This window comes from Vidua macroura, chromosome 3 (assembly GCF_024509145.1).
Source record: "Vidua macroura isolate BioBank_ID:100142 chromosome 3, ASM2450914v1, whole genome shotgun sequence".
NCBI lineage: Eukaryota > Metazoa > Chordata > Aves > Passeriformes > Viduidae > Vidua > Vidua macroura.
In genome coordinates this window covers 38,559,858-38,585,702 of record NC_071573.1, presented here as the reverse complement: position 1 = coordinate 38,585,702, position 25,845 = coordinate 38,559,858, and the positions used below count along the sequence as shown (strand labels likewise).

At 43.8% G+C, this 25,845-nt stretch overlaps 2 protein-coding genes across 8 annotated transcripts in view; one reads left to right on the top strand and one right to left on the bottom strand.

The window, feature by feature from the left end:
* The window catches only part of EML6 (EMAP like 6), an 87,956-nt gene extending 64,246 nt beyond the window's left edge, over positions 1-23,710 (top strand). The window contains exons 26-44 of one of the 2 annotated variants that reach the window (XM_053972600.1): positions 71-272; positions 482-608; positions 7,816-7,830; positions 9,072-9,080; positions 10,118-10,196; positions 11,125-11,254; positions 11,823-11,921; positions 13,081-13,101; positions 13,468-13,641; positions 14,312-14,520; positions 14,993-15,150; positions 15,771-15,885; positions 16,358-16,546; positions 17,488-17,708; positions 18,405-18,567; positions 19,084-19,187; positions 20,209-20,362; positions 20,597-20,697; positions 21,276-23,710. In XM_053972600.1, the coding sequence (XP_053828575.1) occupies positions 71-272; positions 482-608; positions 7,816-7,830; positions 9,072-9,080; positions 10,118-10,196; positions 11,125-11,254; positions 11,823-11,921; positions 13,081-13,101; positions 13,468-13,641; positions 14,312-14,520; positions 14,993-15,150; positions 15,771-15,885; positions 16,358-16,546; positions 17,488-17,708; positions 18,405-18,567; positions 19,084-19,187; positions 20,209-20,362; positions 20,597-20,697; positions 21,276-21,300 (2,295 nt within the window). In that variant the 3' untranslated portion in view covers positions 21,301-23,710. The remainder of the gene's footprint in view (positions 1-70; positions 273-481; positions 609-7,815; positions 7,831-9,071; positions 9,081-10,117; positions 10,197-11,124; positions 11,255-11,822; positions 11,922-13,080; positions 13,102-13,467; positions 13,642-14,311; positions 14,521-14,992; positions 15,151-15,770; positions 15,886-16,357; positions 16,547-17,487; positions 17,709-18,404; positions 18,568-19,083; positions 19,188-20,208; positions 20,363-20,596; positions 20,698-21,275) is intronic. The other variant, XM_053972601.1, reaches the window with a different exon arrangement.
* Positions 23,711-24,775: 1,065 nt separating this feature from the next.
* Positions 24,776-25,845, bottom strand: part of RTN4 (reticulon 4) — a 39,869-nt gene continuing 38,799 nt past the window's right edge. For all 6 annotated transcript variants that reach the window (XM_053972608.1, XM_053972603.1, XM_053972604.1 and 3 more), the window contains 2 exons: positions 25,256-25,314; positions 24,776-24,838 (listed from right to left, as the gene is read on the bottom strand). In XM_053972608.1, the coding sequence (XP_053828583.1) occupies positions 24,796-24,838; positions 25,256-25,314 (102 nt within the window). In that variant the 3' untranslated portion in view covers positions 24,776-24,795. The remainder of the gene's footprint in view (positions 24,839-25,255; positions 25,315-25,845) is intronic.

Sequence of the window (25,845 nt, the reverse complement as noted above, 5' to 3'; positions counted from 1 at the left end):
TCAGTGATGGGAAAGGAAAAGAAGGAAGGCGCTCTTCCAGGCTGCCAGTGGGGGATTCTCTGTGCTGCAGGGTCAACATGCCAGGTTCAAGAAGTACGTGGGGCACAGTGCCCAGGTGACCAACGTGCAGTGGCTGCACAATGACTCCGTGCTCCTTACCGTTGGCGGCGCTGACACCGCGCTCATGATCTGGACCAGGGAGTTCCTGGGCATCCAGGAGAGCAAGCTGGTGGACAGTGAAGAATCAGACACAGATGCAGAAGAAGATGGAGGTAAAGAGGATTTAATTCAGTTTTCCTTGCCTCAATCAGAGATTCACACAGGCATTTAACTTGATGCTTTGCTATGCTAAATTTCAGTATAAAGGAGAGCTTGGTAGCATTTGTTTCCTTCCTTTCATTGTTGCAGATCTTCTTGTTCTCTACTGTCCCACTATGAAACAACGGTAGCTTGTTTTATTCTATGTTTGTTTTTTAATAAGGTTATGACAGTGATGTTGCAAGAGAAAAAGCAATTGACTACACCACTAAGATCTATGCCATGAGCATCCGAGAAATGGAAGGCACAAAACCCCATCAGCAGCTGAAGGAGGTTTCAGTGGAAGAGAGGTATGTCCCACAAAGGCTTTTGCTTCCAAGTGTGCCCTTTTGCATCTCTTTTCATTCAACTAAAATTAGTCCTTAGAAATATGACAGGAATTGTTAAATTCACCAGATAACATTTAAAATGGTGTTCACAGAGTGCAACACGTTAACGTGATGGAGAAAAATACATGTATATGACACATCTGAGTGTTGTGTTCTCTCTTGCCATTCACATGAGCATTTATATTCTCTCCTAACCAGTGTGTGTCTACAGCAGAGTACTTGTGATAGTGGTAAGCTTGTAAATATTTTGTGGTTAAGGCTTTGGGTGGTGCTTTTATTAAAAGATTTTCAGTCACTTGTAATTGTGTTGGGTTGTCACTGTTAAAGCTGGAACTTCCCATGGCACATGCTGGCCTTAGGCTGAAATACTCTAAAAAAAATTAGCTGGACGGGGAACAGTGTTGGAGAGGAGAACAAAGAAAAGAGGTAAGAGCTAAGAACAGAGGGTGAGTCCAGTGAAACACAGACCTAAAGGAGGGGGTGGTAAAATCTGATGGGACAGAACAGGAGCATCTACAAACAGTAAAGTACATTCCTCCTCAATATCTGGAGCAGCAAATCCCTACCTGTGAATCCAGCTGGTGACTCAGCTGTGAATCCATTTTATCTCTTTTGACAGAGTATTTTCCTAGAAATTATCAATCTTTAATCAGGAGTTTCCCTGCTATTGCCCCCCCTGCTGGGCACTGGCATAAAGGACTGCTGTGGGTTAACCCATGGAAAGAATTTCAGCTTAGTTCTATAGACAAAATTGAAGTTAATAATACTTTCTAATCTCATGTAGGCCTTGGAAAAATAAGTTTCTGTCTTTAAAGCTCTCAAAGAATGTGGTGCTGAGCATCTTGAACAGAAAGTAATTAACCATTTTTGCTCAGTAAATGTGCAAAACAGGAGAATTGGGTGTGAAATGTGGGGTATGAACAACAAGAAAAATGTTGCACCCATTTTTTTCATCACAGCATTTTAACAATACCATGCAGGAGGAGGATCAGTGATTTTTACAATAAAATACTGGACCATAACCTTCTCTTTTTCCATTTCTTTTAAGAATATCTCTTTTCCTCAAATAAAGACTTTGTTCCTCCATTTTTTTACAAAAAGGCATAGTGTATCATCTGGTAAACATAAATGTTTGCAAATTGAGTTTAAAAAAGGAAAATTATTATTTTATTTTGGGTGAATTGCTAAACTGTTACAGGAATAATAAGTGGCATTGGTACAGCTGTTTTGCACCAGAAACCCTTCTACTGTCCAGCTGTTTTATTCTGCTGTGATGATGCAAAAGCAGCTGTAGGGTGAGTTTAATTGATGGATTAAGCTGGGCTTAAAAATGACTGGTAGTCAAGAATTACTGATGATTTAAGCAAGAGCATCAGTGTCTTGTGCAGCTTTTCAGCACCATTTCCAGTCCAGGAGTGAAAATCCCCCTTCAGGTGCCTGGGAAGCTTCCCTTCTCTGCACCCATGGCTGTGCTGTGTGATGGCACAGGCTCTGGAACCTGTCCCCATCCTCAGCCCCTCTCATGGAGAGCAGGTCATGTCTACCCAGCAGCACAAAGCCCTGGGGAAGCTGCTCCAGTTTTTCCACACTGCCACTCTGTTGATTGCTGGTGAAATGGGGAGGCACCTCCTCTCCAGTGAGGTTGCCCCTGACTTCTAGAGTAGTCCCTTCACAATGGCTGCACATGAAAAGAGCATCCCAAGGGAATAACCCATCCTATGTTATATCCCCAAGCTCTGGACTGAGGAGAGTAAAAAGCAAGGCCTTAACATTATTCTATCTTTTTTCTTCTTACTGTCTCTGTGTTATCAACAGTTTTGTACTTCGTTTTAATCTAGGTTAAAAAGAAACCCTTGTCACTGTCCTTCCCATCTTTTCTGCTCAAGAGTCACAGCTCTTGTACACATTTTTAATCTCCTTTTTAAATTACAGATGCGTCTGTACAATCACACCTTTGGTATTTGGAATTTGCTGTTTTAATCAATCTGACAACAAATCTCATAATTTACATATGTCACTTGTTAAGCAAAGATCAATTCACTTTCCTTTCTTCAAGCGATTAATATAAATAGTGAGAATTTATAGTGAAATAATCAGAAGTGCCAACTTTACGGCGAAATGTCAGCAAAACTGCTTTCTGAGGGCGTTGTGATTGGATAGGGCCTTAAGCTGTGAAAGATGCTGGGGTTTGGGTGCAGTAAGACAGGATTCATGTGTTGGCTACTGCAATGCTGCAATTTCTGGTCACAGTGGGACAATATGGGCATAATTCCTGCAGAATCTTGGCACTCCCAGTTGTGCCTCAGGTTAAAGCTGACTTTTCTCAGAAGATGTATGAAGTATGAGGGAAGCTTTGTAGCTGTGCCAAATTCCATCTTTTCTGAGAACTCAAAAGAATGTAGCAGCTGGAAAAGGTTTGTCTGCCCATGACAAACTTCTGAAATCCCTGGCCTGGCTTTTCTTTGCATCTCCAGGGGTCCGAAGTGACTTTTGAGCAATCCAGGTGAAATGGAAAGTCTGCAAGTATTCTGCTGTCTGTGTTGAGGGAAATCCTAAATGTTCAGGGGAATCTAAGGCCCTAGTTAGCAGGCCTTGAGGCTGTGGAGTCTTGAAATCTCTGTGCACAGGGCTGAGTGAAGATGCAGCAAGGAATATTGGAGGCAGCTCCCAAAGCTTTAGATTTTCTGCCAAAGGCACAGCTGAGGTAGCTCTCCCAGCCCCTCCAGGTTTTAAGAAGGGAACCCAGAGGATGTGTTCCATTCTCTTTTAGGCAGGTATGTGGGGAAACCTGGTAGGCTTTTGAGGAGGAAGTTTTTCGGGGGGAAATATTTCAGATCTTTCCCTTTGCAATTGTGCCATACTGAAGACCCCAGTGATTGTGCACTTAATGGCTTTTGTGCACGGAATATTCTGGCATTGGTAACTTACTGTCCACGTGTTGAAAACCATGGGAGAAGCTGGAAGGCTGCTTAGAACAGAAACTGTGAGTAAATCCCAAGGCCTGGAAAACTGTTGGCCCACTTCACTGCAACATCTAGTGAGGGTTTTGGAGTGTCCCCCTTGCTGTATTTTCATTCTGGCTTTGAGAAAGGAAAAATTGTGATGGTATAGTGAGAAGAAACTTGTAATTAAGCAAGTTTATATTAAGGAAAGGGGAAAAAAAGAGGAAAAAGCAAGTTTCTGTTTTAAGCAAGAAGTAGGAATAGCTAGGGCTGCTTCTTGGGGGCAATGACTTGGGGTTTTTTCTCACTGGGTTTTTTTCTTTTAATAGCAATATTTAGAGGGTAAAGTGTTGCTGAAGTTACTTTCCAGCTTATGTAATCAAACACGTTTCAAAGGTGCTATGTGGCACCGACAAGACATGTCGATCTCTTTAATCCTTCTGTTTGCTTGAATAAGCTTGCAGGACTCTGTGCTTCTCTAATAGGAAGTGGTGAATCTGAAAACCTTCAGGTACATAATTTCTCTAGAAATAACAATTAATTGTTCAATTCAGGAGGAGTTTGATCTCAGGAACTGTGACGGGACTCCTGAGAAGGTTGCAAGTGTAGGGTTGGGAGCTGAACTGTACAGTGATTAGTACAAACTTAGGAGTAATAATAACATTTTCCCTTAGAAAAGAAAATGTGAGCCCTTTATGAAATTTATTTTCCCTGTCTAACTCAAATGTAATTAAAATAATCATGATTCTGAAAATATCTTGGAGGAGTGTAGAAGTTACATGATAGATTTTACTTGTAGTATTTGAATCAAATCATGGCCTGGTATTTTTGGGGGGATACAACATTTCCTGTCTCCATCAGCAGCTACAGCTTTAGGATGGCAAAGTGACAGGAGAGCTGCTGCTGAGGCACAGTTTTAAAATGTCTTGCAGTTATATTGATGTGTTTGGTTAAGATCATTAATTGATTGTTGTTTCTCTCTCCTCTCCCCGACCTTGTTGTTTTCTTTTTCCCCCTTTCCATGCCTTCCCTCCTCTCCTCCCCACCCACCCTTACCCTTGTCTCCCTTTCTGCCCCTGTGGCTGGCACCCCTTGTCGTGCCCGTGGTCAGGAGCGGGGTGCCCTCGAGAGGGCCTGCAGGAGCCGTCTCGCGGGGTGGGAGCTCCCAATGTGGCGCTTCCACTCCTCGGGACCGCCTGGCCACTGGCGGGACTGTCCCAGACAATCCAGGACAATTGTAAGCTCTGCTGTGTGTCACAGAAGAATTGTGCTGTTTCAGGAAAGGGCCGGTTTTTGAACTGGGACCATTTAAACCAAGAATTGAAGTGATGAGAAATAACACGAGCTTGCTGATGACTGTATTTGCGTTACTAATCTCAAAGGCAAAGACCTGTTTGCATTTGGCCTCCTACTAACCCCTAACACACCCCCTGCATCTGCAGCTCTCCTTTAGCTCAATTTGCATGACTCCACATGAACCTGGTGATGGGAACTCCTTCAAAGCAGTGGAATGTGTAGAAAACAAGAAGCAGCATTAGCATGTTTGTCTGGTTTTCCGTTTTCTCAGCATCCTGGCTTGTCTCATTCTCCATGAATTACCCACCTGAGAGCCTGGTCTCTGTCGTGGTGTTTGCCTCATGTGTAATCATATGTCCTGATAAAGATGAAAAGTTAAAGAAGTTGTATTTTCTCTCTTCAAATCTTACTCTTTAAATTACTGATTTCTTTAAAATAACATGAGCTAACTGATACAAGCTTCCAAAATAGCCCCCGCAAGCCTTTGCACCAAGAAGTGAATTATTAGATATATGGGTTACAGCCTTGGTTCCTGTACCTTTGCACACACATATCTGTGGGTGCAGTGCAAAAGCTCTGAATACAAATCTGTGTTGTATTTATGTGTAGGTGGGGACCATTCAAAATATATCTGAGAAAACACATCCTTGGGGTGGAGAAAATGACTTTGGGCTTATTCTGGCATAAAGCCCCTCTCTGAGAATGAGGAGCATCATTTGGAATATTCACTTGTACTTTCTCAACAGCATTATGTCAAGTTAATGCACCGTCAATGCATTTGACAGCCTGCTGCTTTCATCCCAGTTGTCCCCAAGGCTTGTACACATTGTGACTGGTATTTGTCAGTCCCTGCCAAGCAGCTGAACTCAGAGTCAATCTCACTGCTCCCACAGGTCAGCACAGAGCTGGCTCAAAGGTCTTCTCCATTTGTGTGACACCTGGGGGAGTGGAACTGAGGCGTGCCAGCATTGTCATGCATTCCCAGTACCTCTGTCTTTGAACCTGAGTGCTCTCTGCCCGAAGGGTGATGTGAAATACTCAGCTTTTCTGAGGGCTTTTGTGCAGGAGGTAGTCCAGGGCTGATGGAAAAAGCCGTGTTTCTCATGTTCTGTCATGGATCTGCTATATATGATTGGTTCCGTGTTTTTATTTACACAATACGGCTTTAAAACATGCTGGAGCTTATGCAGGGAATACCAAAATAAATGGAAAAGGCTCTGTTCCTTCAGTGTGTCCAGGGTGGGAGGGACAGCAGGGCCAGGTGGTACAGGAGCTGTTTAGGGAACAACTTCCCAAGGTGCTCAGAACAAAGGCCCTCAGGTTTCATTCCAATGGTTACCCTCCTTAATAATTGCTGTAGTGCTCGTTTCACTGGGCACTGAGCTGGAATAACCTGGGAATGCAGTGGCCAGCTGCTCTGACAGGCAGTGACAACAGCTGGCCCTACCATATGTCCTGCAGTACTTTTTGATTTTTTTTTTAAAGAGTGCCTCAGCATACATGTGAAGTTCTAAATATTGTAACTATGGCCTATTGTGACTAAAGGCCTTTTCAGTCCTTTAAAAACATAATTTACCACTGATATTTCTCTCTAGTTCTGTTTGAGCTTTGCTTTGATCTGTATTTGAGAGCAGGGTATTTTCATGTTGAATCCTATTCTTTTTGTTGTCTTATGATAGCTACAAAGTGTAAAGAAAAAATAACAGCAGGAAAAGTTGTATGTAAAACTCATGTGTATGTGGGGATGGGAAAATCCAAGGGTTTAGAATTTACAAAATCTTTTAATCCCTTCTCTGGGAAGGGATTAAAAAAAGCTTGAGAAGTTTGCAGCAGTTTGGGGGCACTTGGGAGTCATGGTGAAGGGCACAGTTAAAAGCTGCTTTTGCATTTTTTCTGAAATGAACAGTATATTTTTTAAACCTTGGATTTTTGTTCTCTTGCCCAATCCAACCCTACCACCCTTTCCTCTCCTTGAACCTTGCTTTCTCTTCTCAGGAGTAGTCCTGCTCATGTTTGTGTAGATCCAAGTGTGTTCTCTCTCCAGTTTGCAGCCATGTAAATCCATGTCTGTCTCCCTTTTGGGCTTGAAGCTTTTCCCTACCCACTACTGCTGGCTCAGCCTGTCACCTTCTTGGTTGCAGGACACTCCTGTCAATCTGTCCCTGCTCCAGACCTTGTTGGTCCCTTTCACATGAAGCTGTTTCTGGAGTTCCCATGCTGTTCCTATTGATCTTGGAGTAGAATGTTTGTGTTCTCCCCAGTTTATTCCTGCTTCAGTCAGCATCTCCAGCTAGACAGCAATTCTGGCCTGTAACCTGGAAATAGGATTGCTTATATCCCCCTCCCATAGAATTTATCATAACAATTTTTGATCTGCCTTTTCTTTTGACCTTTATTTTCCATCTTAAACAGACCTAGCTTTTTTCCCCTCATAGTTTGGCCCTGTTCTCTAAGATCACATCTCTTTCCTCCCTCAAGGTGCCCCACTCTTCCAAAACCCCATTCCCTCTTCCCCCCAGCCCAGCTCTTGTTGTGTCTATATGTTGTTCTCCATCCTGGTGCTGTCTGTTCACCCCACCCCTGATTTGGGCTTCTCTCCCCTCTGTGGCTGGAGGGAATGTTCACTCACATCTTTTCACATTTCTGCATGAAGGTGGTGCTTAGGTTTTGTCAGTTTGGATCTGGACTTCTATCCCTGACTGACAGCTGCCTGTCCTCATGTGAGAACATGCTGGAGATTGCCATGAGTAACAGAAATTTCTCTGCTGTATTCACAGTACCCAAAGAACTGAAACCCTCTAATATCTGACTGTATCCTATCTTTCCTGGAGCTCCTCCATGCCATAACATGATCTAAGCACATTTGTTTTCAATTGCTGCAAAGAAACCGTTAATGCTTGTGTTATGTTTTAACTTGCTTTCCTTTGGAGGCAGGGAATTGTCAAGTAAGTACTGATGGGGAGTCTAGCCGAGGCCTGGATTGCTGGGAATGTGCCATGCAGGTTGCACAGGTCCAACAGGGCAAAGGGATGTCATTTGCTACAGTGCAAATTTCTTGTCTTGGCAGTGTCATCTTCTGTGTGAAAACAAACTAGATGAAGTCACAGGCTTGTTAAAAGTGAAATGAGTTCTTACAATGTTTCAAATGTGCTGCTTTCCATTTGTTTTATTAAGAGGGTGATGAGGCAGTGAATGCACGCGTGTGTGTATATATACATGGCTGTGTATATATGAATGCACACATCTGTGTTTGTGTGTGCTCTGAGTAGGTATCTATAAAACTATCTCTGTGTGTGTCTCCAAATTAAGACTCATGCTTACAATCTGGTGACTATCAAGCATGTCACAGTGGTAGTGTTCTCTTGCTTTCATGAAGTATTTTGGCTTGCTCTTGTCATAAACTTTGATATTCCTAAGTAAAGAAATGTGGAAATGATCCAGTTTGAAATAACACTAAAACAGAAAAAAGCATACAAGAAAACAATTATTTTCCTAAGTGCCAGTTCAGTGGCTCTCATAAATCTGGGCTGGAATTGAAATAATGAATTTATTTTGCAAGACATTTAAGTTTTGTAATAACTTCCTCTGCCCCCACTGCCCCTTCCCTGCTGGTGACAGCACCGCTGCTAGGTCCCACTCCACCCAGGGTCACCCCAGGGGACTTGAGTGACCGCTCTCTGAGGAAATAAAGGTACTTGTTCCCTGAGGGCAAGGCAGGACAGGGTGTCCTGGGAGTGACTTGGCCTCCTCACAGAAATTGTGGGCTAAATTGCAGCTGAGCTGGGATAGAGAACAATCATCCATTGTGTGCAGTCTCAGCACTGCCTAGGAAACTGTCAACTTCCTACCAGTTCCCTCCCTGTCAGGCTCCTGAAAATAAACCAACCATGGAATCCCATTCTGCTCTGGTGCAAAGTGTGCAGGAAGCTTGGATGTAGCTTCCCTTTCCCCTCCATCCTGCAGGATCTTTAGCTCCAAGGCTGCCCAGGGATGCTGGGTGGAATGTTTCTGGGTCTGTGCACTCTTTGGTTTCTGTTTTAGTTCTTGCTGGCATGCTTGGATAGCATGTGTTGTGCCCAAGGAATGACTGCTGCGCTCTGAAAGTGGTTGTGCATGAGTCTCGTGCTCAGAAGTGACTCCTAAACTCTATTAAGTTTCTTGCTTGGCTTTATTTGCTGCTTACAAGGGGATCAAGGTAACTCTCACTCTCTTCGTGTCATGGGGTCACCCGCTGATGTGCTTGTTGGTCCTTGCTGTGCTTGAGATGTGCGTTAGACTGGTTACCTCCAGCTTTGCTCTGTCTCAGAGCTTAGGTTGTCCTGCTGCTCATTCCCACAGGGCTCAGTCCCCACTGTTCTCTGTCCACCATGCTTTTAATACCTTCCATGAAAAATCCAGATCCCAAAAAAACAGTTCCCTATACACAAAAGAGATTTCATTCTCCAATAATTTTTTGCAAAATGAGAATTACTGGTAGTTACGGTCTCAGGACAGAAATAAATTTCACAGCATGTGGAACGTAATAGCAAGGTCACATTTTTCTGGAATCATAAACTCTGGGAATGCTTTTCACGTGCTCCCCTTAGCTCTGTCCCTCTTTTCCCAGCAGGATCAACAGCAGCAGCAGAGGTTATCTGGCCTTACAGACCATTTGCACACATCAGATTTTGTCTCAGCCTGTGTTTCTGCATTTGTCTCTTTATCTACTTTTAGCAACTGTAATTATATAAAAAAGCTTTGCTGGCCTCAATCTCCCAGATTACCTTGGATGAATGACTTGTGCATTTAAATGAAACCATTTTATCTTTAATATGATTTTGAGAAGATTTTATTGAAGCCATGTCAAGGTTTTGGGACGGGGTTTCTCAGAAGAAGCAAGGCTGGGCAGAGGTCAACTGCCAGCTGCAGAAATTACTTCAGATTGTTTTTGAAAGCATCAATTTACCATCATTTCATATTCAAGGATTTTTCCATGAATTTAAATCGTTATGGTTTGAGGATTTTTGAATGATGTAAGGTTGTTTGTTCTGCCACTCATCCATGAAGTCTACATCAATGTTTCTGCTCTTTCTATCAAAAAGTGCAGGATTTTAATCAGTTTATTGTACAATTCTGAAAAAAAGCTCATACAGGGGCAACTGTCCATTTGCCGCTTATACATGCTGTGCTTTTTAAGGTTGGGTTTTACTTTCAAATAGATTGATTGTCTCCTTTTTTAAATGTTCTTTTCAGGCCACCTGTGAGCAGAGCCGCTCCTCAGCCTGAGAAACTGCAAAAGAACAATGTCAACAAAAAAAAGAAACTAGTTGAGGTCAGAATTAATATCTATTCTATTTCTTTGAAAGTAACACGTACTGGGTGAAATCCATCCCCTGTCTTGTCTCTCAGTGAAGGGCAGGTACAATCAGAGAGTATGTGCATTTCCATGCTCCCTGCTCAATCCCAAGGGAAATACATCCAGAACCAGCACTTTGGCCCAGGAAGAATCCTGTGCAGGATTTTGAATTCCCACATAATAGGCGGAACCAGGGGAATATTCTGTGACCTGTGTGGACCGTTTTCAACACTTGGTCTATGGCAAATTGGTATTGTTCCCAGTGAGCTGTGATTGTGTTTGGGACAGTCATTAAGTTGGGCTCCAAGGCAGCTCTAACAACAACCCATTAACCATCCTGGGTTCCTGGAGAAAATTTCCTTCGCAATTGCTCATTGTAAGCTGCAATTACACCTCTGATTAATGTCTTAATTACAGAGTTACTTATAGCTTGCCCTGGCTTCCTTTAAGGACTTTAAGGTCAGAATTTGGTCTGTGGAAATTTGGTAATTTATAAGAATGATTTTTGAAAACTCTGCAGATAGCTTCTTTAAAATATCTGATACCCTATATAAATATTAAACTGTGATGGGAAGAGGAATAAAATCCAACCTGTTCTGTGAGTTGTATCTGTTTGGAGTGGGAATTTACAGAACCAGGGAATTTATAGCCTTCTGAATAATTAAAAAAGAAAATAATATAAGTCCAGTGCTTTAGTTGACCAATTAAAGGTTGTTGATAGCCTCTGATAATGTTATGCCTCAATAAATGAGCAGAGTGGGGATAACTAATTATTGTTTTGTTATTCTATTGCCTCTACAAAATATCTGTACTTGTGTAATTTAGAATTGTCCTTAAGTGGTCCAGGCTCTGATCTTGTTTTGTCTTCCATTTCACTCTTGTTCTCTTTGTTTTCCTGGAGCAGGAGCTGGCTTTAGACCATGTGTTTGGATACAGAGGATTTGACTGTCGCAACAACCTCCATTACCTGAACGATGGTGCTGACATTATTTTCCACACAGCTGCAGCAGGCATTGTCCAAAACCTCTCCACTGGTATTTCCACTTGAAAAAATACTTGGAGATAAAATAGCTTTATAAGAAAACTATTTTTGATTGAAAGTCTGAACTTTTTAATCTTCCTGTGGGTTTCCCACATTTTGCATCTTGATAAATAGCACAAACCCACTGTAGGTGGCCTTTGGGGACTGCAGTCCTAGGACAGCCTGTGGGCTGGGAAACAAGGCCCCATCTGTCCTTTCTGGGCCTCTTCCCTTGGGAGGGCTTTGCCTCCACTTCCCCACTCACTGCCTCAATTCACTGGGATTTCACTGGGAAACCTGGGCTTTTCATTGGCAGTTTTGGTGTTTCTTGCAGTTATGGTGGCTATGGGCTGATTCCCTGGGCATATAGATAATTTTACAAATATTGCCTTTATATCCACCTCTGTGTATTGATGGTTGTGTCCATAGTGCATTTGGGAATGAGAGCAGAGCAGCCATGGGCAGCCTTAGTGGCCCCTCATCCCCTACAGAGTTGTAGCAGCTGCCCAAATAGTCTGTGCTTCTGTGGTGGCTCTTCCCTCGGTCCTGTGGTGACTGAAATCCTGTTTGGATGTCATTAGGTAGCCAGAGCTTCTATCTGGAGCACACTGATGACATCCTGTGCCTGACAGTGAACCAGCACCCCAAGTACAAGAACGTGGTGGCCACCAGCCAGATCGGTATGTGACCCCCACAGCAAAGCTTCACTCACAGTTTTCAGGGCACTGCTTTATCTGGGGCTTTTCTGAGGGGGAACTTTACTTTTTGTTTGATTTGGAAGAAGGAATCAAGCTCCAACGTTTTCTTAGTGTTTCAATTCCATCTCTGATTGTGAGTGAATGGATTTTAGAGTTAATTGTAGTGTAACCATATTTTAGAAGGCAAACTTTGATAAACTGCCTAATCATCTCAATAATCTGATTTATAGAGTTCCTTCTTGCCTTCCTGTGCCCAAGTCACTGTTTAGCAGTGAAAGTACAACGAGCATCATTTTCTCTGCAGGAATACAGGAGCTGTACAGAGAAGGCCAGAAACAGAGAGATCTCAGCAGAAGTTAGGGGACAGCTGAGAAACCACATGTGTTTGAGTGTTTATTATTTACATGGAGAGTCCTGCAGGAGTAAACTTTGCATGGGGAATGCAGGATGAGTTGTCCCAAAACTTTATAAGGATCTGCTGTCTCTCAGCCTAAGGCTGAAATAATTAACTTTATGGAGGAGAACAGGATCAGAATGTCTCAGCCCATTCCAGAAGGAGAATGGAATCCATAACTTGAGGGCAGGAGTCACTTAACAGGGTGGGGCAAGGAATTGTAGTGATAAGCACAGTGACAAACACAAACCCTCTGCTGCCTGTCCTGAGTACGGTCACTGCAGCTGGAATGTGGAGGGAGCACCCAAACCTGCACGTGGTGCCAGAGCTGTGCAAAACACTGATTTTTATGACATGGAAAAGGCTAAAGACCCTTTTCCTAGGCCTCAGGAGATCAGTGCTTCAGAGTTTGATTTGATACTTTGTATAACTAGAGATTCACTTCACTTTTGAATTTAATAATTTTTAAAACCTGCATGCCTGTAACATTTCTTTTAGATACCAATTTTAAACTTAAAAGTACTAAATATTGTTGCAATATTTGTGTATAAAAGCCAATATACCCAAAAAAGTTCAACAATATTCCTGCTTATTTGTTTTGTTGATTTAATCCATATCCATTTCCAAGTTTTTAATTTTGTTTTCCTTCTGGTGCTGATGCTGGCACTTCAGCACAAGTCACATGACTTATTTCACCTATTGTTTTCCCTTGGTGCTTCCTCATTTGCCATTGCTCTCACAATGCAGGTGACATGACAGAATTCCCAGGTAAGGCTGATTTGTTTGTGAATTTAGCAGAATCCTGTACGAGTTCCATGTTGCCTCGTTGTATCTGTGTGAACCACGGATACAAGTGAAACATCTGCAGGCAATTTCTTTTGCATGAGGCTCTTCATTAATGTTGTTCTTTTAGCACTTGTCTGACTTCGTGGACTAGAATGATTCCCCCTGCCCCCTCCCCCCTGTGTTTTGCAAGCTATTTTGATTTCTCTTTGTTTCCCAGTAGTGCTAATCTTCAAAGAAATCCAAACCCCCAACTAATGTCTGTTCAGGTTAAATGTTCTTGAAAAATGCCTGGTTTGCACTGAAGCTTTCCAGAATTAATTCTCTTTTAATGCCTCTCTCTGCTCACAGGTACAACCCCCACAATTCATATATGGGATGCCATGAGCAAACAAACCCTTTCCATGCTGCGCTGCTTCCACACCAAAGGGGTCAATTACGTGAACTTTAGTGCCACTGGCAAACTTCTGGTGTCAGTGGGAGTCGACCCAGAACACACCATCACTGTCTGGAGGTGGCAGGAAGGTACAGACCAGGGGGAAATCATGTTCCTTCAGCCTAACAGGACTGTGCACAATAATTGGCTTTGCCTTTCAAGTCTTTGGACTTCTGTCTCCCTACTCTATCCCAGTCAATCAGTTAAAGATGGCAAAGGGCTAGAAAATATGAACAGGAAGATAAGTTTTAAACACCTATTCTAAGTGGAAATTAAGGAAAGAATGATGCTTAACATAAAATTGCATGAATTTAAGGAAAATTATTCTTTTTCTTTCCTAAAACACTTCAAGTACTATGATGGAGATAGGCCTTTGGGAAGTAATTTCCAGAAAATAATTATCTTTGGAAATGGTGGAGGGAGAGGAAAAGGGCCTCGGCTCATGAGTGTGTCCTTGTGCATTTTTCACCAGATGATAGCCAATATTTCTGTGTTATTTCACTGACCCAGGAGACAGATTGTGCTATGAAGGCCTTAAATCTGCATTTCCTAAATCTGTGGGATGCAACCAGGGACTTTGGGAGTTGCATTAAGATGTTTGATATACTAAACAGTATTGGGATTTGCAGCTTTCAGCATCTGGGACACAGATCTCTAATCCAATACCAGCTCAATTTACTTGATAGAAGCATATCAGAGCTTAATTTCTCAGGTAAATTCAGCTTTGTTTTTTATCCTTTCCTTTCATCATTAAACCAGGAGCTAAAGTTGCCAGTAGGGGAGGACACCTGGAGAGGATCTTCGTTGTGGAGTTCCGCCCGGACTCCGACACTCAGTTCGTGTCCGTGGGGGTCAAACACATGAAGTTCTGGACCTTGGCTGGCAGTGCTTTGCTCTACAAGAAAGGGGTCATTGGTTCCATGGAAGATGCCAAAATGCAAACCATGCTCTCTGTTGCCTTTGGAGCAGTGAGTTCAAGTTACCTGCTACAGGATTTTACATTACCTTTGTATTAAACCTGCAAGAGTCAGTTTTATTTGCTGAAATACAACCCAGTGCTTGTTAGTGAAATGTGGATTTAAAACCTGTGCACCTTGATCTTTCCCTGAATTTCCTGAGCACAACTGGGTGACTGTCTTCTATTAAGTTCTGTGCACACCTACTGCCCTGGCTTTTTTTTTTTTCCTCTCTTTTTTTTTTTTTTTTTTTTTCTCCCTTCACTGGTTATTTTTCTGTTTAACTTAAACTGTGATCTGTTATTTTGTGTATCATTTGTTTCTGCTAATGGTATTTGGCATGACACATGCCCGTGATACCACCAATGGTGACAATCCAGGGTGGTTGTTAAGACTTTTAAATTTAATTTAAAGAATTTTACTCGAAGCTGAACAAAAAAGCCGAGGTGTCTGTTGTATCAGAGATTGCTGCTGTCTGTTGCAGAATAACCTCACATTCACTGGTGCCATAAATGGAGATGTCTACGTGTGGAAGGATCATTTCCTGGTCAGGCTGGTGGCCAAGGCTCACACAGGACCAGTGTTCACCATGTACACGACTCTGCGGGATGGGCTCATTGTTACTGGAGGGAAGGAGAGGCCGTAAGACACAGAATCTTCCTAAAGTGCCCAACTTCTGTCTCGCTTGTGTGGTTTTTGTTTTCATTTATTTATCCAGCACCCCAGAGATAAATGGTCTCTCTGCTGTCGCAGCTTCACTCTCAATTTTATGTAACCTGCCCAGATGGCTCAGTAAGTGAAGGACTAAAGGAGGATACTTGAGGATCACAGTGGCACATGTTATGCGGCAGGGAGACGCTGAACCTCTTTGGAATTGTTCCAAACACCTGCATAAGCTCTTATTGCCTGGGGTCCTGCCATAAGTGGAGTTCTCTTCATTTGTTAGTTCTGTCAAACTACAGACAGCCTCTCCCAGTGGACATGCTGTGGGTCTTGGGATTACCACAAGAAACAGATTTGCCAAGAAACAGAGATTTGAGATACTTGGCAAGAAATCAATTTGGTTTGTATAAATTATGGTGCTGTTTAAAACATGAAGTGTGAAAGCATTTAATTTTTTATTACTTACTTCCCATTGCACCATAATAGTGATATAGAGTGGAAGGTGGGTTAATGTATGTTTAGTGATTTAAGCAGAGAAATACTGGTGGGATTTCCATGTGTAAAGGAGCCATCCAGGTAACACCAGGCCTCCTTTTCAGCACAAAGGAGGGAGGAGCAGTTAAGCTGTGGGACCAGGAGATGAAGCGGTGCCGAGCCTTCCAGCTGGAGACTGGGCAGCTCATTGAGTGCGTGCGCTCCGTGTGCCGGGGCAAGGTGAGGAGTGGCTGGGGGCAGAGGGCAGAGCTCAGCTGCTTTCCTGAACTTCTGCTTGTTCTTTAAAGTCACAAAACTCCCACTGGGAGTTACTGAGAGATCACAAGTTTTGGTGAAGTTGAACACAGTAGAAACAACAGAGTCATTTGCCTTGCTGTAGTCACTCTTGCATGTGTTTAAATTGTGTATGAGAAAGGAGTAGTGATGCTGCACAAGGTGGGACCTGTCCAGCCGAACACTCCAGGGATGTTCTCTATTTCATTTTGCTCTGGAATCTGACACATTCCTTGATAAAAACACCACTGATGAATGTTGGTTTATATTTCCAATCAAGTAGCCATTAACCAATGACAAGCTTAATCTGTTTATGCTTTTTCCAAGTATTTGCCAAGGAAGATCTGGCAGTTTAAACCATGGCAGTTACTGTTGCACTGACCATCTCTCTCCACTCCTTTTCTTTGGCTACAAACAGGGGAAAATCTTAGTGGGAACAAAAGATGGAGAAATCCTTGAAGTAGGAGAAAAAAGTGCTGCTTCAAACTTGTTGATTGACTGTCACATGGAAGGGGAAATCTGGGGCTTGGCAACTCACCCCTCCAAAGACATATTTATCTCTGCAAGCAACGATGGAACAGCCAGGATCTGGGACCTGTCGGACAAAGTGAGTACCGTGAACATAAAAGTATATGATTAAAAATGAATATTTTATCCAAGTATCCATTTTTCCAGCTGTGCCTTTGAGCAGCCCTGGAATGAGAGCAGGGTTTTGCCTTGTCCTGAGCAGGTTTTGGTCATGTTTGGCACCAGCACTCCCAGAGGAATGCAGGGATTCAGCAGCACACCTGCCCATGGAGTGCCTCTTGTTTGGCATTGTTTATTTTGATCCAAACCTGCAGGCTGGGGGATCAAGGAAGCATTTAAATTCCACTTTGGTGGAATTTGGGTGACACAGACTGTGCTATCACACACACACAGCCCCTGCCCATCATTCTGCCTTCCTGGCAAGCACAGCTCCCTCTTCTTCAGAGTCTTCCTTTGGAACTCTGCATGTTGCCTCAGGGATTTTTCCAAGTCAAATTGACTAACAACGACCATTTTAAAAAACAACAAATAAAACATTAAAAAAAAAAAAACACCAAAAAGTTTTCAGCTTATTTTGGCCAGCTTAAGCCTTTCCAAAAGCTTGTTACCTGACATAATAGTAATAATTTTTAATGAGGGAAATTAATCTATTATAAATACAACCAGATAGGTGAAAATTCAAGAGCTTTCTGGGACGTTTCCACATATCAAATGAAATGGGAAAGCTCTGTGCCAATCAGTTGTTGAAGATGTCAAAGTCCTCTTTGAAACAAATTAGGAAATAGGTTTTTCAGCTTGTTCTGCTAAATAGTCCTTTTTCTGGTGTGAAACTCAATGTCAGTCTACAAAAGAATGCAAACATGAACCCCCCATCCGAATCACATATCTATTTTGAAGTCTGCTTAGCAACATATGCCTGGTGGGATGTTAGTCTCGGTGTGACATTTCAGGTTTATGTTTAGAGGGAAACAGAGTCAATTTGTTTTTAATTAAGCAAGTTTTATACTTTATGTTTGGAAGCTCTCCGTGTGCTGGGGAGGTGTGAGCCTGTTGCGTGTGTCCCCACAGAAGCTGGTGAACAAGGTGAGCTTGGGGCACCCTGCACGCTGTGCCGCGTACAGCCCCGACGGCGAGATGGTGGCCATTGGCATGAGGAACGGAGAGTTCATCGTCCTACTGGTCAACAGCCTCAAGGTCTGGGGCAAGAAGCGGGACAGGAAGTCTGCCATTCAGGACATCAGGTAGGAGGTGCTCAAAATACACAGCCCTGGCTCAAGGAAATGGCCATCGAGTGCCAGGTGGATTTGCAGAGGTTTTGTAAGTCTGTGTCTGTTGAAACCTGTGTGAGCTGGTGAAGGGCACTGTGGTGGTACTTTAATTTATAGCCACACTACACAGCTGTAATTATGGGAATTCTCCAAATTGCAGTTCCTGTTGCTGACTCACAGAGGATTAGTGTTGCTCTGCACACTGTGCTGTGGCTTTATGTGAGTGCAATATTAATATCATTTAGCCACAAATAGAGTCATGGAATGGTTTGGGTTGGAAGAGACCTTAAAGCTCATCCAGTCCCAACCCCTGCCATGGGCAGGGGCACCTTCCACTACCCCAACTTGCTCCAAGCCCCATCCAACGTGGCCTTGGATGCTTCCAGTTGTGGGGCAGCCACAGCTTCTCTGGGGAACCTGTGCCTGGGCCTCACCACCCTCACAGGCAACAATTCCTTCCCAATATTCCATCTAACCCTGTCCTCCATCAGAGATGTCCTGAGTCTTCCTCTTCTCGTAAGCATCAAGTTTTGGTTTGGGTTCAGTTTTGCTGTTGACAGAAGGTATTTTGTGTTTTTCATTAAAAAAAGTTCCTATCACATTACCATGAGAAGCAAATCTTGCACCAAAACAGCCAGTGACCTCCCCACTCCATGTTTTATTGTCTAGGATCAGCCCAGATAACAGGTTTTTGGCAGTGGGCTCACAAGAACATACTGTGGATTTTTATGATCTCACTCAAGGCACAACCCTAAACCGAATTGGCTACTGCAAGGATATTGCCAGTTTTGTCATACAGATGGACTTCTCTGCAGACAGCAAGTACATCCAGGTATGTCTGGGATAGCCCCTTGGAGTGCTTGGGTTTGTTGGGCCACCATAACAAGATGGAGGCTCCAGCTGTGCTAAGGGCAAAGCATTATCCCAGGTCAATGGAAGGGGTACAATGCTGAAAAAGAAATTGTAGATTATAACCATATGAAAGCAGTTCTCTTCCTCCCTGAGGCTGGGATGTGTGTGAGAGCTCCATTGTTTCAATTAAATTGTTAATTTAAGGGAGTTTCCTTCAGAAATTATTCTGATTTAGTAAAATTAGGTTGAGATAAAGTAAAGTATAGAAGCGAGAGAAAATCTGTCAGCTCTGCATGTGAGCATCTCCTTTAATCATCATCCTGTAACATCGTTATTCCTTTATATGGCATGTGATGAATTCCAGATAATGAGGAAAAAAGAAAAATATTATCCTAGATGTTTAATTGCTGATAAAACCTGGTGAGACTGTTGGAAATTTTAAAGAAAATTATGTATTTATAGGAGAGTTTCCAGGTTTTTCCTTTCCCACTTTCAGGTATCCACAGGCGCCTACAAGCGTCAAGTTCATGAGGTGCCACTGGGAAAGCAAATCACAGACCCTGCAGTCATAGAGAAAATCACCTGGGCCACATGGACCAGGTAACACCCAAGGAGAGCATGGGGCCGGCACTGGGATCAGGCCGCAGGTTTGGGTGTGTAAATGCTGAGATGTCCCCAGGGCCTGGCAAACCTGTGAGCGCACCCAGGCTCTGCTTCCTCAGAGCTCCATCTGACACCCTTTGGCTTTTTGGTGTCTGTAGTAATTAGTGCCGTTAATTACACCAGGGGCTCTCACAGAGCCACAGTGGCTCATTGCCACTCATCCCAGGCCCCTCACACAGCTCTGGGCCACTCCAGGTAGCCTTGTCCCTCATCAGCAAACACCAGCAGCACGGAAGGCCTAGAAAAGTGCACTGATTGTATTAAAGAGTTCTGAGAGTCATTAAAATGTATTTCCTGATGTGGATGAACACAGGAATCTGCCCCCAGCATTGCAGAACTGTGGCTGTGATCTTCCTGTGAGAAGTGGGACAGGCCAAAGGCAGAGCTGACAGTGGGTGAGAACCAGGCAGGGCTGGGAGAAGGTAAATGAGAATCCTCCTACTCTGCTCTGCTGGCATAAAAATCTGCCCCAAATTCCCCATTTCAGAGGACTCTTGACAGCTGGTGGGAGGGGGCAGATGCTTCTGGCAGTGAGTCTGTGGGTAAATGATTACAGAGAACTGAAGCTGGGGCAGAACACCTATTTCTGAGAACAAGACAAGCATTCCATCATTCAGGAACTCATGGCTAAGGGAACAGTGCAGTCAGAAATCCCGGGGGAAGGCTCATAGAGACCAGAGCTGCACAAGGTGCTGGTGTAGAATGTGATGCCAGTGGTTTCATGGGAAATAAACCTAAGGATTAATGAATAGAGATTGCTTAAGATTCACATAAAAATGATGTATTAGTGTGACGGTCTCCATGATGAGCTCAGGGCAATCATTTAAAAGGGACAATTTTATTTTAAATGCAGCAATTTTTTATTACTAACCTGTGTTGGCTCAGCCTCCTGTGGAAGAGCAGCAGCAAGTTAAATCTTATGGTCTAATGCATTTTATTTGCCTTGATTTTGGAACAGCATTCTTGGAGACGAAGTCATTGGGATCTGGCCACGAAATGCAGACAAAGCAGATGTCAACTGTGCCTGTGTGACCCACACTGGCCTGAACATAGTCACAGGAGATGACTTCGGGCTGGTCAAGCTGTTTGACTTCCCATGCACGGAGAAATTTGTAAGTGCCTGTTTTATTTTCACCTGAGCAGCTTTTGCTTTTCCCAGACCCCTTAGCACTTGCTGTTACAGCACCCACCCAGCATGGGCCATCTTCAGGAAGCACTTACAGCGTCCAAACAGCACGGTCCATCCATGGGCAGCTCCCAGGGAGCGAAAAGGCCTTGGGGTCAGGATGGCTGTGGGTACAGAGCTTTGCCTGGTGCCATCCCTGAGCTGCTGTCCTGTCCCACAGGCGAAACACAAGCGGTACTTTGGGCACTCAGCACACGTCACCAACATCCGCTTCTCGCATGACGACAAGTTCGTGGTGAGCACCGGAGGGAATGACTGCAGGTAACGGGCTGGGACTGGGGCAGTCACACACAGGGACACAGAGAGCCAGGCACACACAGAGAGAGAAAGGGACACAGCCACAGGTGTGCACACATACATAGACACACTAATGTGACCCACAAAGCCACATCCCACTCACAAATGCACTGCACATACATGGTGCACAAACACAGCAGACATGGATACACAGTGCACACACACAGATATGCTCAGACACAGGGCCCATACAGAGTGCACACAGATATGCTCAGATGCACAAACTGCATATGCAGAGACACAGACACTGCCCACAGAGCACACACACAAACACAGACACAAGGGTGCACACACACGCTGCACATAGTCACACACATGTGCATACAATGCACTTACCACACACAGTGCTCACTTTGCAGACATGCACATATACAGTGCACACACATTGCATATACATACACAGAGCAACAGCGTGCAGAGTGTATTTCACATACACACACACACATGCAGAGTCTGTACTTCACACACCCAATGTGTTTATTTTCTGCTCCTGTCTCATTGGGCTGTGCCAAAGGCCAATCCCTGCTCTCCCTCGTCTCCAGTGTCTTCGTGTGGCGCTGCCTCTGAGGAGCCTCTGGCTGCTGCTGTCCTGCCCCAGCGAGGGCTGTGCTGGCCGGGACAGCCAGGAATGCCCCTCCAGCTGCAGGAATCCCAGCCCTGCTGCAGGCTGACATTTCCAGATCACTCATCCCAACTTACCAAAAGGGAATGGGAGCTGGCCTTGGAAAGCCCAACACCCTTGCGAAGGAAGCTGAGGTTTGAAGGGTAACCTGGGGATCCCAAAGGGATGAACAGTTCACTCACAAAGCTGCTTTTGCCTAATACTGTGTTGTTCAAACCATGTCTGAAAAGGGAGAAAATGCTGGGCCCTTTAATTTCCAAATTTGTGGCTTGAACAAAGTTCAAAAAGTGGGTGGGTTTTAACCACACCTGCTTAAAACTCCAATTTGGTGCACTCAGTAAAGCTGGGAGCATTTAATGAGCAGGCTGGGGAGAGGGGAGGTAACCCTTCAGCTTTCATTAACTGAAGGAGCAAAGTATCCTTTTTTTTTTAAGTCCATTTTATTTTTAAATATATATATTTGGCAGAATTTTCTATCCATGAAGTGCCTTGGAATAATTTTCTAGTAGTTTGGGCTGCAGCCTTGCCTCCCCCCACCTGCTTTCCATACATGGTGCTATGACTCTCACCCAGAGGAGGGCTAAACCATTCTCACCTTTTCCAGCTGGGTACTTACATTATCCCTATTTTCTGCTTTGGTTTTTTAATACCTTCACAAGTGAATTCCCCACTGTTTCTGACAGTGAGCGGCTCTGTGCTGTCGGAAGGCCAAAGTGACAGCATTCCAGCTCCTGGGCAGCTGCTCCTGCAGCCAGCAGTGCAAGCTGAACTCCAACAGTGAGTGAGAGGAGAGGGTATGGACAGACTTTAACACCAAGATTGAGGGAGTCATTCCCCAAGTATTCCTGCATGCTCCCCGTTTCTGGGAAAATGTGCTTTACACTCCTACAGGCAGTGGCCAGCCAGAATCTTGGCCTGGTGGGAAAGCCTCCATCAGTCCCTATTTCCTGTTCTGGAGGGGGGGTCCTAAGCCTTCAAAGGAATCCCTGGAATGTCCCTATAGCAGGGCTGTGTGTGCCCTCCAGCCAGTCCATGCTGCAAGGAAATGCAGGAAATGCAGCTTTTTTTGAGCAGGGGGGAAACCTTATCTTGGTTGACTCTGGGCTCCTCTCTCTGTCCCTGCTTCTCCCTCACCCCACAGAGCCCCTTGTCCTGGCCTGGGGGACAGCTGAGATCAAAGGAGAGCTGCCTCCAGGGGAAAGTGGAACCATGGACAGATATTCCCAAAAGGCAACTCAAACCCTTCACTATTTGTTAAGAACATTTTGTCAAAACCAAAAGCTCAAGGGACAATGAAACTGGAGAAAGTTTAAAAAGGAATAGCAAATATGGGCAATGTCAAAATATGTATTTAAGATATTGAAGATTCTGGGCATGGAACATCCATGTTTTGAAATTAACTTTCTTAATTAAAAGAAATAAAGGCCAAAATAAAACGTTTATAGACTTACATTTAGTCTCTGAAAAGCAATAGTGCTTTAGTCCCAGTTCAGGACAATAGGATTTTGAACTCTGGAACCTTCCTGCCAGTCCGTTTCTGCTGCCCACTGCACAGAAAAGTAGCAAAAACATCCCATTAAAGGAGTGAATTCCTGTCTGTTTAACACATGAAGTGCTTCAGCAACCTCAAAGAATCACCTTTTTTTTTTTTTTTTTTTTACAATTGAATTTATTAATGCCTTATATGACTATACAGCAGAGCAGTTTGTCAGATACACAGTACGAGTCCCTATGCAGTCTTTTCTTTAAAGAAACCTTCAGGATCAAATCCTGTTCTGTCAGGTGGTGCCAGCAGTGAGCACCTCTGCCTATGTTTTAACCACTCATGTTTGCCTTCCTTCCACGTTGATTGTATCCCAAATAAAACCAGTTGCGTGGCAGAATGAATTAATCAACAGTGATGTGAGAAATATCTTCAAGCAATAGTGTCAGGAAAACACGGTTTGTATGTTTCTATGGTCTGGCTTCCTGTATAAAATGCTCAGAAGTAATGCTGTATTTTACTGTAAACTGAAATATTAATGCATGAATTTCTATTTTTCAACGGTCAAGATGCCATTCATTTAAGATCTGCATCTCAAAATAAATCAGAATCTCAACACTTTGACCTGGAAAGACTATTGGGACTTATTTCCTTCAAACTTGAAAATGTCATCAACCACTCCTGTCTCAAAAATCCAAGAACCTGACACCCTCCAGTGCTCCCTGGGACACTGGAGGTGACCCTGAGCAGCTCCTTCATGCTGCAGAGGAAGAAAAGGGACCGTGACAAACCCACCCAGCACCGCGCTCTACTGGGACACTACTGCCACCACCATGGACAATGGATATTTGTCACAATGAACTTCAAATAAACACAAATATATTAAACTTGCCTCAAGAAAGCCAAATACTGGTATCATTTTATGTCTATAAGCTTTATTGATACTTGGGGTTTTAGGGTTGGTTTTTTTTTTTTTTTTTTTCCTTTTTTTGTTGGGATTTTTTTTTTTTTTACATTTCACAATGCATTCCACAGACTTAGTTCAGTACAGCTCAAACTGCAAGTGTATAAATTTTCACTTATCATTTCTTGCATAACAGGACAGGGCTTTAAGTTTCCAAACAACATTTGCAGCATTAGATACTCGGTCCACAGATTATCAGAGTCTGAAAGCTGGAGAATTATTTGCTCAAGATCAACTACTGTACGTTTGTGCAACAAAGTGTATGCTGTAAGTTTCTTTTACTCTCTGTGAAGGTTCTTTGTTCATTTCTCTTTTGTTGTTTCCAACAGATGCCAGTGTTTACAGAGACTTTAGTTTCTCAAGCTTGTGTGCTCTGGAGGTCGTCCAGGCCTCAGTCAGTTCTCTGAAGTACAAAGCACTGTGGAGCAGCTGAAAGATCTAAGCTTTGTGAAACACACGTATATATATATATTGGCAATTGATAAAACAAAATCACAATACAGCTATACTCATACCAAAAAGGCAAGGTTTTTCAAAACTTGCTAAACTGGTATATTCTTCTAAAACATCTCATTTTAGAAAATCTGCATCAATCTACACAGACCATACACAGTGCACAAACTGGGAAGTGTTCTCCTCTGCCCCACCTGCTCTACACCTCCAGAACACAGCAGGAACTACCTCTGATGAAGCAAATGTACAGCTGTCTCAGTCGTTTGTATTAGCCAGTGCTGCACACAGGATAAGGAAAGATGATTAGTTGTAGATCCATACATAGCAGCTTACAATACTTAAAGATGATGAAACACATGGCAGTCAAAACAGTTATTTTTCCTCAAACACTGCGTTGCTAAAAAATAAAGATCTGTGAAATTGCACTGCAATGTCAAGGGGTTTGCTATTCCCTGACCCTCCCCATGTAAATCCAATGAATATTTTTCCCCCTTAAAAGATGAACTTCCTTTCCTATTGGTAAGTTGCTTCCGGCTTTTTTTATTCAGTTTTGCGCTTCAACCCAGGGATCTTTGCTTGGATCCTGCAAGAGGAAGAAGGAAACACACAAAAGTGAGTTTGAGTAACAGACAAAAAAGAAAAGGTTAAACAGAGTCTTAGAAACAGCAACATGTGAAAAGAACCCTCACAACACAGCTTTATACTCTGAGCCCAATGAAACTGCTGGATTTTTCATTTCCCCCCTCAACTGCACCTGCTGAGGGGCTCAGGTATCACTAATGGGTTGACATACACAGATTTCTTTTAGAAATAGTACAGGCTCATTTCAATATAGCATCAGCAATAAAGGAGCTCATTTCCTAACCAGTCCAGAGGTAAGAGACCTTTTCCCTCCTTGGCCTGGCACATGGAAGAACACATTAGTCCTAGACTGGAGTGCCACACGTGCCAGGAAGCGTTATCAGTACAAAGGAAAATAAATAAACCCAAACCAACTCACTTTGCCATGGCATCTTTGACATTCTTGTTCACAAGTCCCAGGTAATGGTCGATTTGGGCCTGGAATTGAAGCAGAAAAGTTACAGCCCAGCTCCTCTTTTGCAGCCTGGCTGAGTCTCACAAAACTCTGGGAGAAGTGGGAGCTCAGCCAGGGGTATTTCCCAGTGTGATGCCAGAACTCTAGGAATGCACCCACCAGAGGGCACAGCAGGCAAAGCCCCAAAGAAATCAAACCCCAGCTTCTCCCTGGTCCATCAAGCCCCAGTTATGGGTGCAGGGCTGGGCCCTTCTGGGCCCCACAGCACAGCAAAGCTGCTTAGTTGGGCCAGGTAACCAGCTTAGGCTGCAGCCTGGCCAGAGGATTGAGCAGCTCGGGTTAAGCCCCACACACACTGTCCGTGCTCCTGCCTTGGGGCCCCAGGGCTCCTTTTCCCTGTGGAGAAGGAGGATGGACAGGATGCCATGAGGCTCTGCCATCTGCTCCTGCCTCCCCCCAGTCCCAGCCCAACCCCCACGGCAGCCTTGTTGTTGAAAAGGGAGACGAAGGGCTAAGCCAGAGCTGGCTCCCCCCTCCTGTGCAGTGGCCTGCCC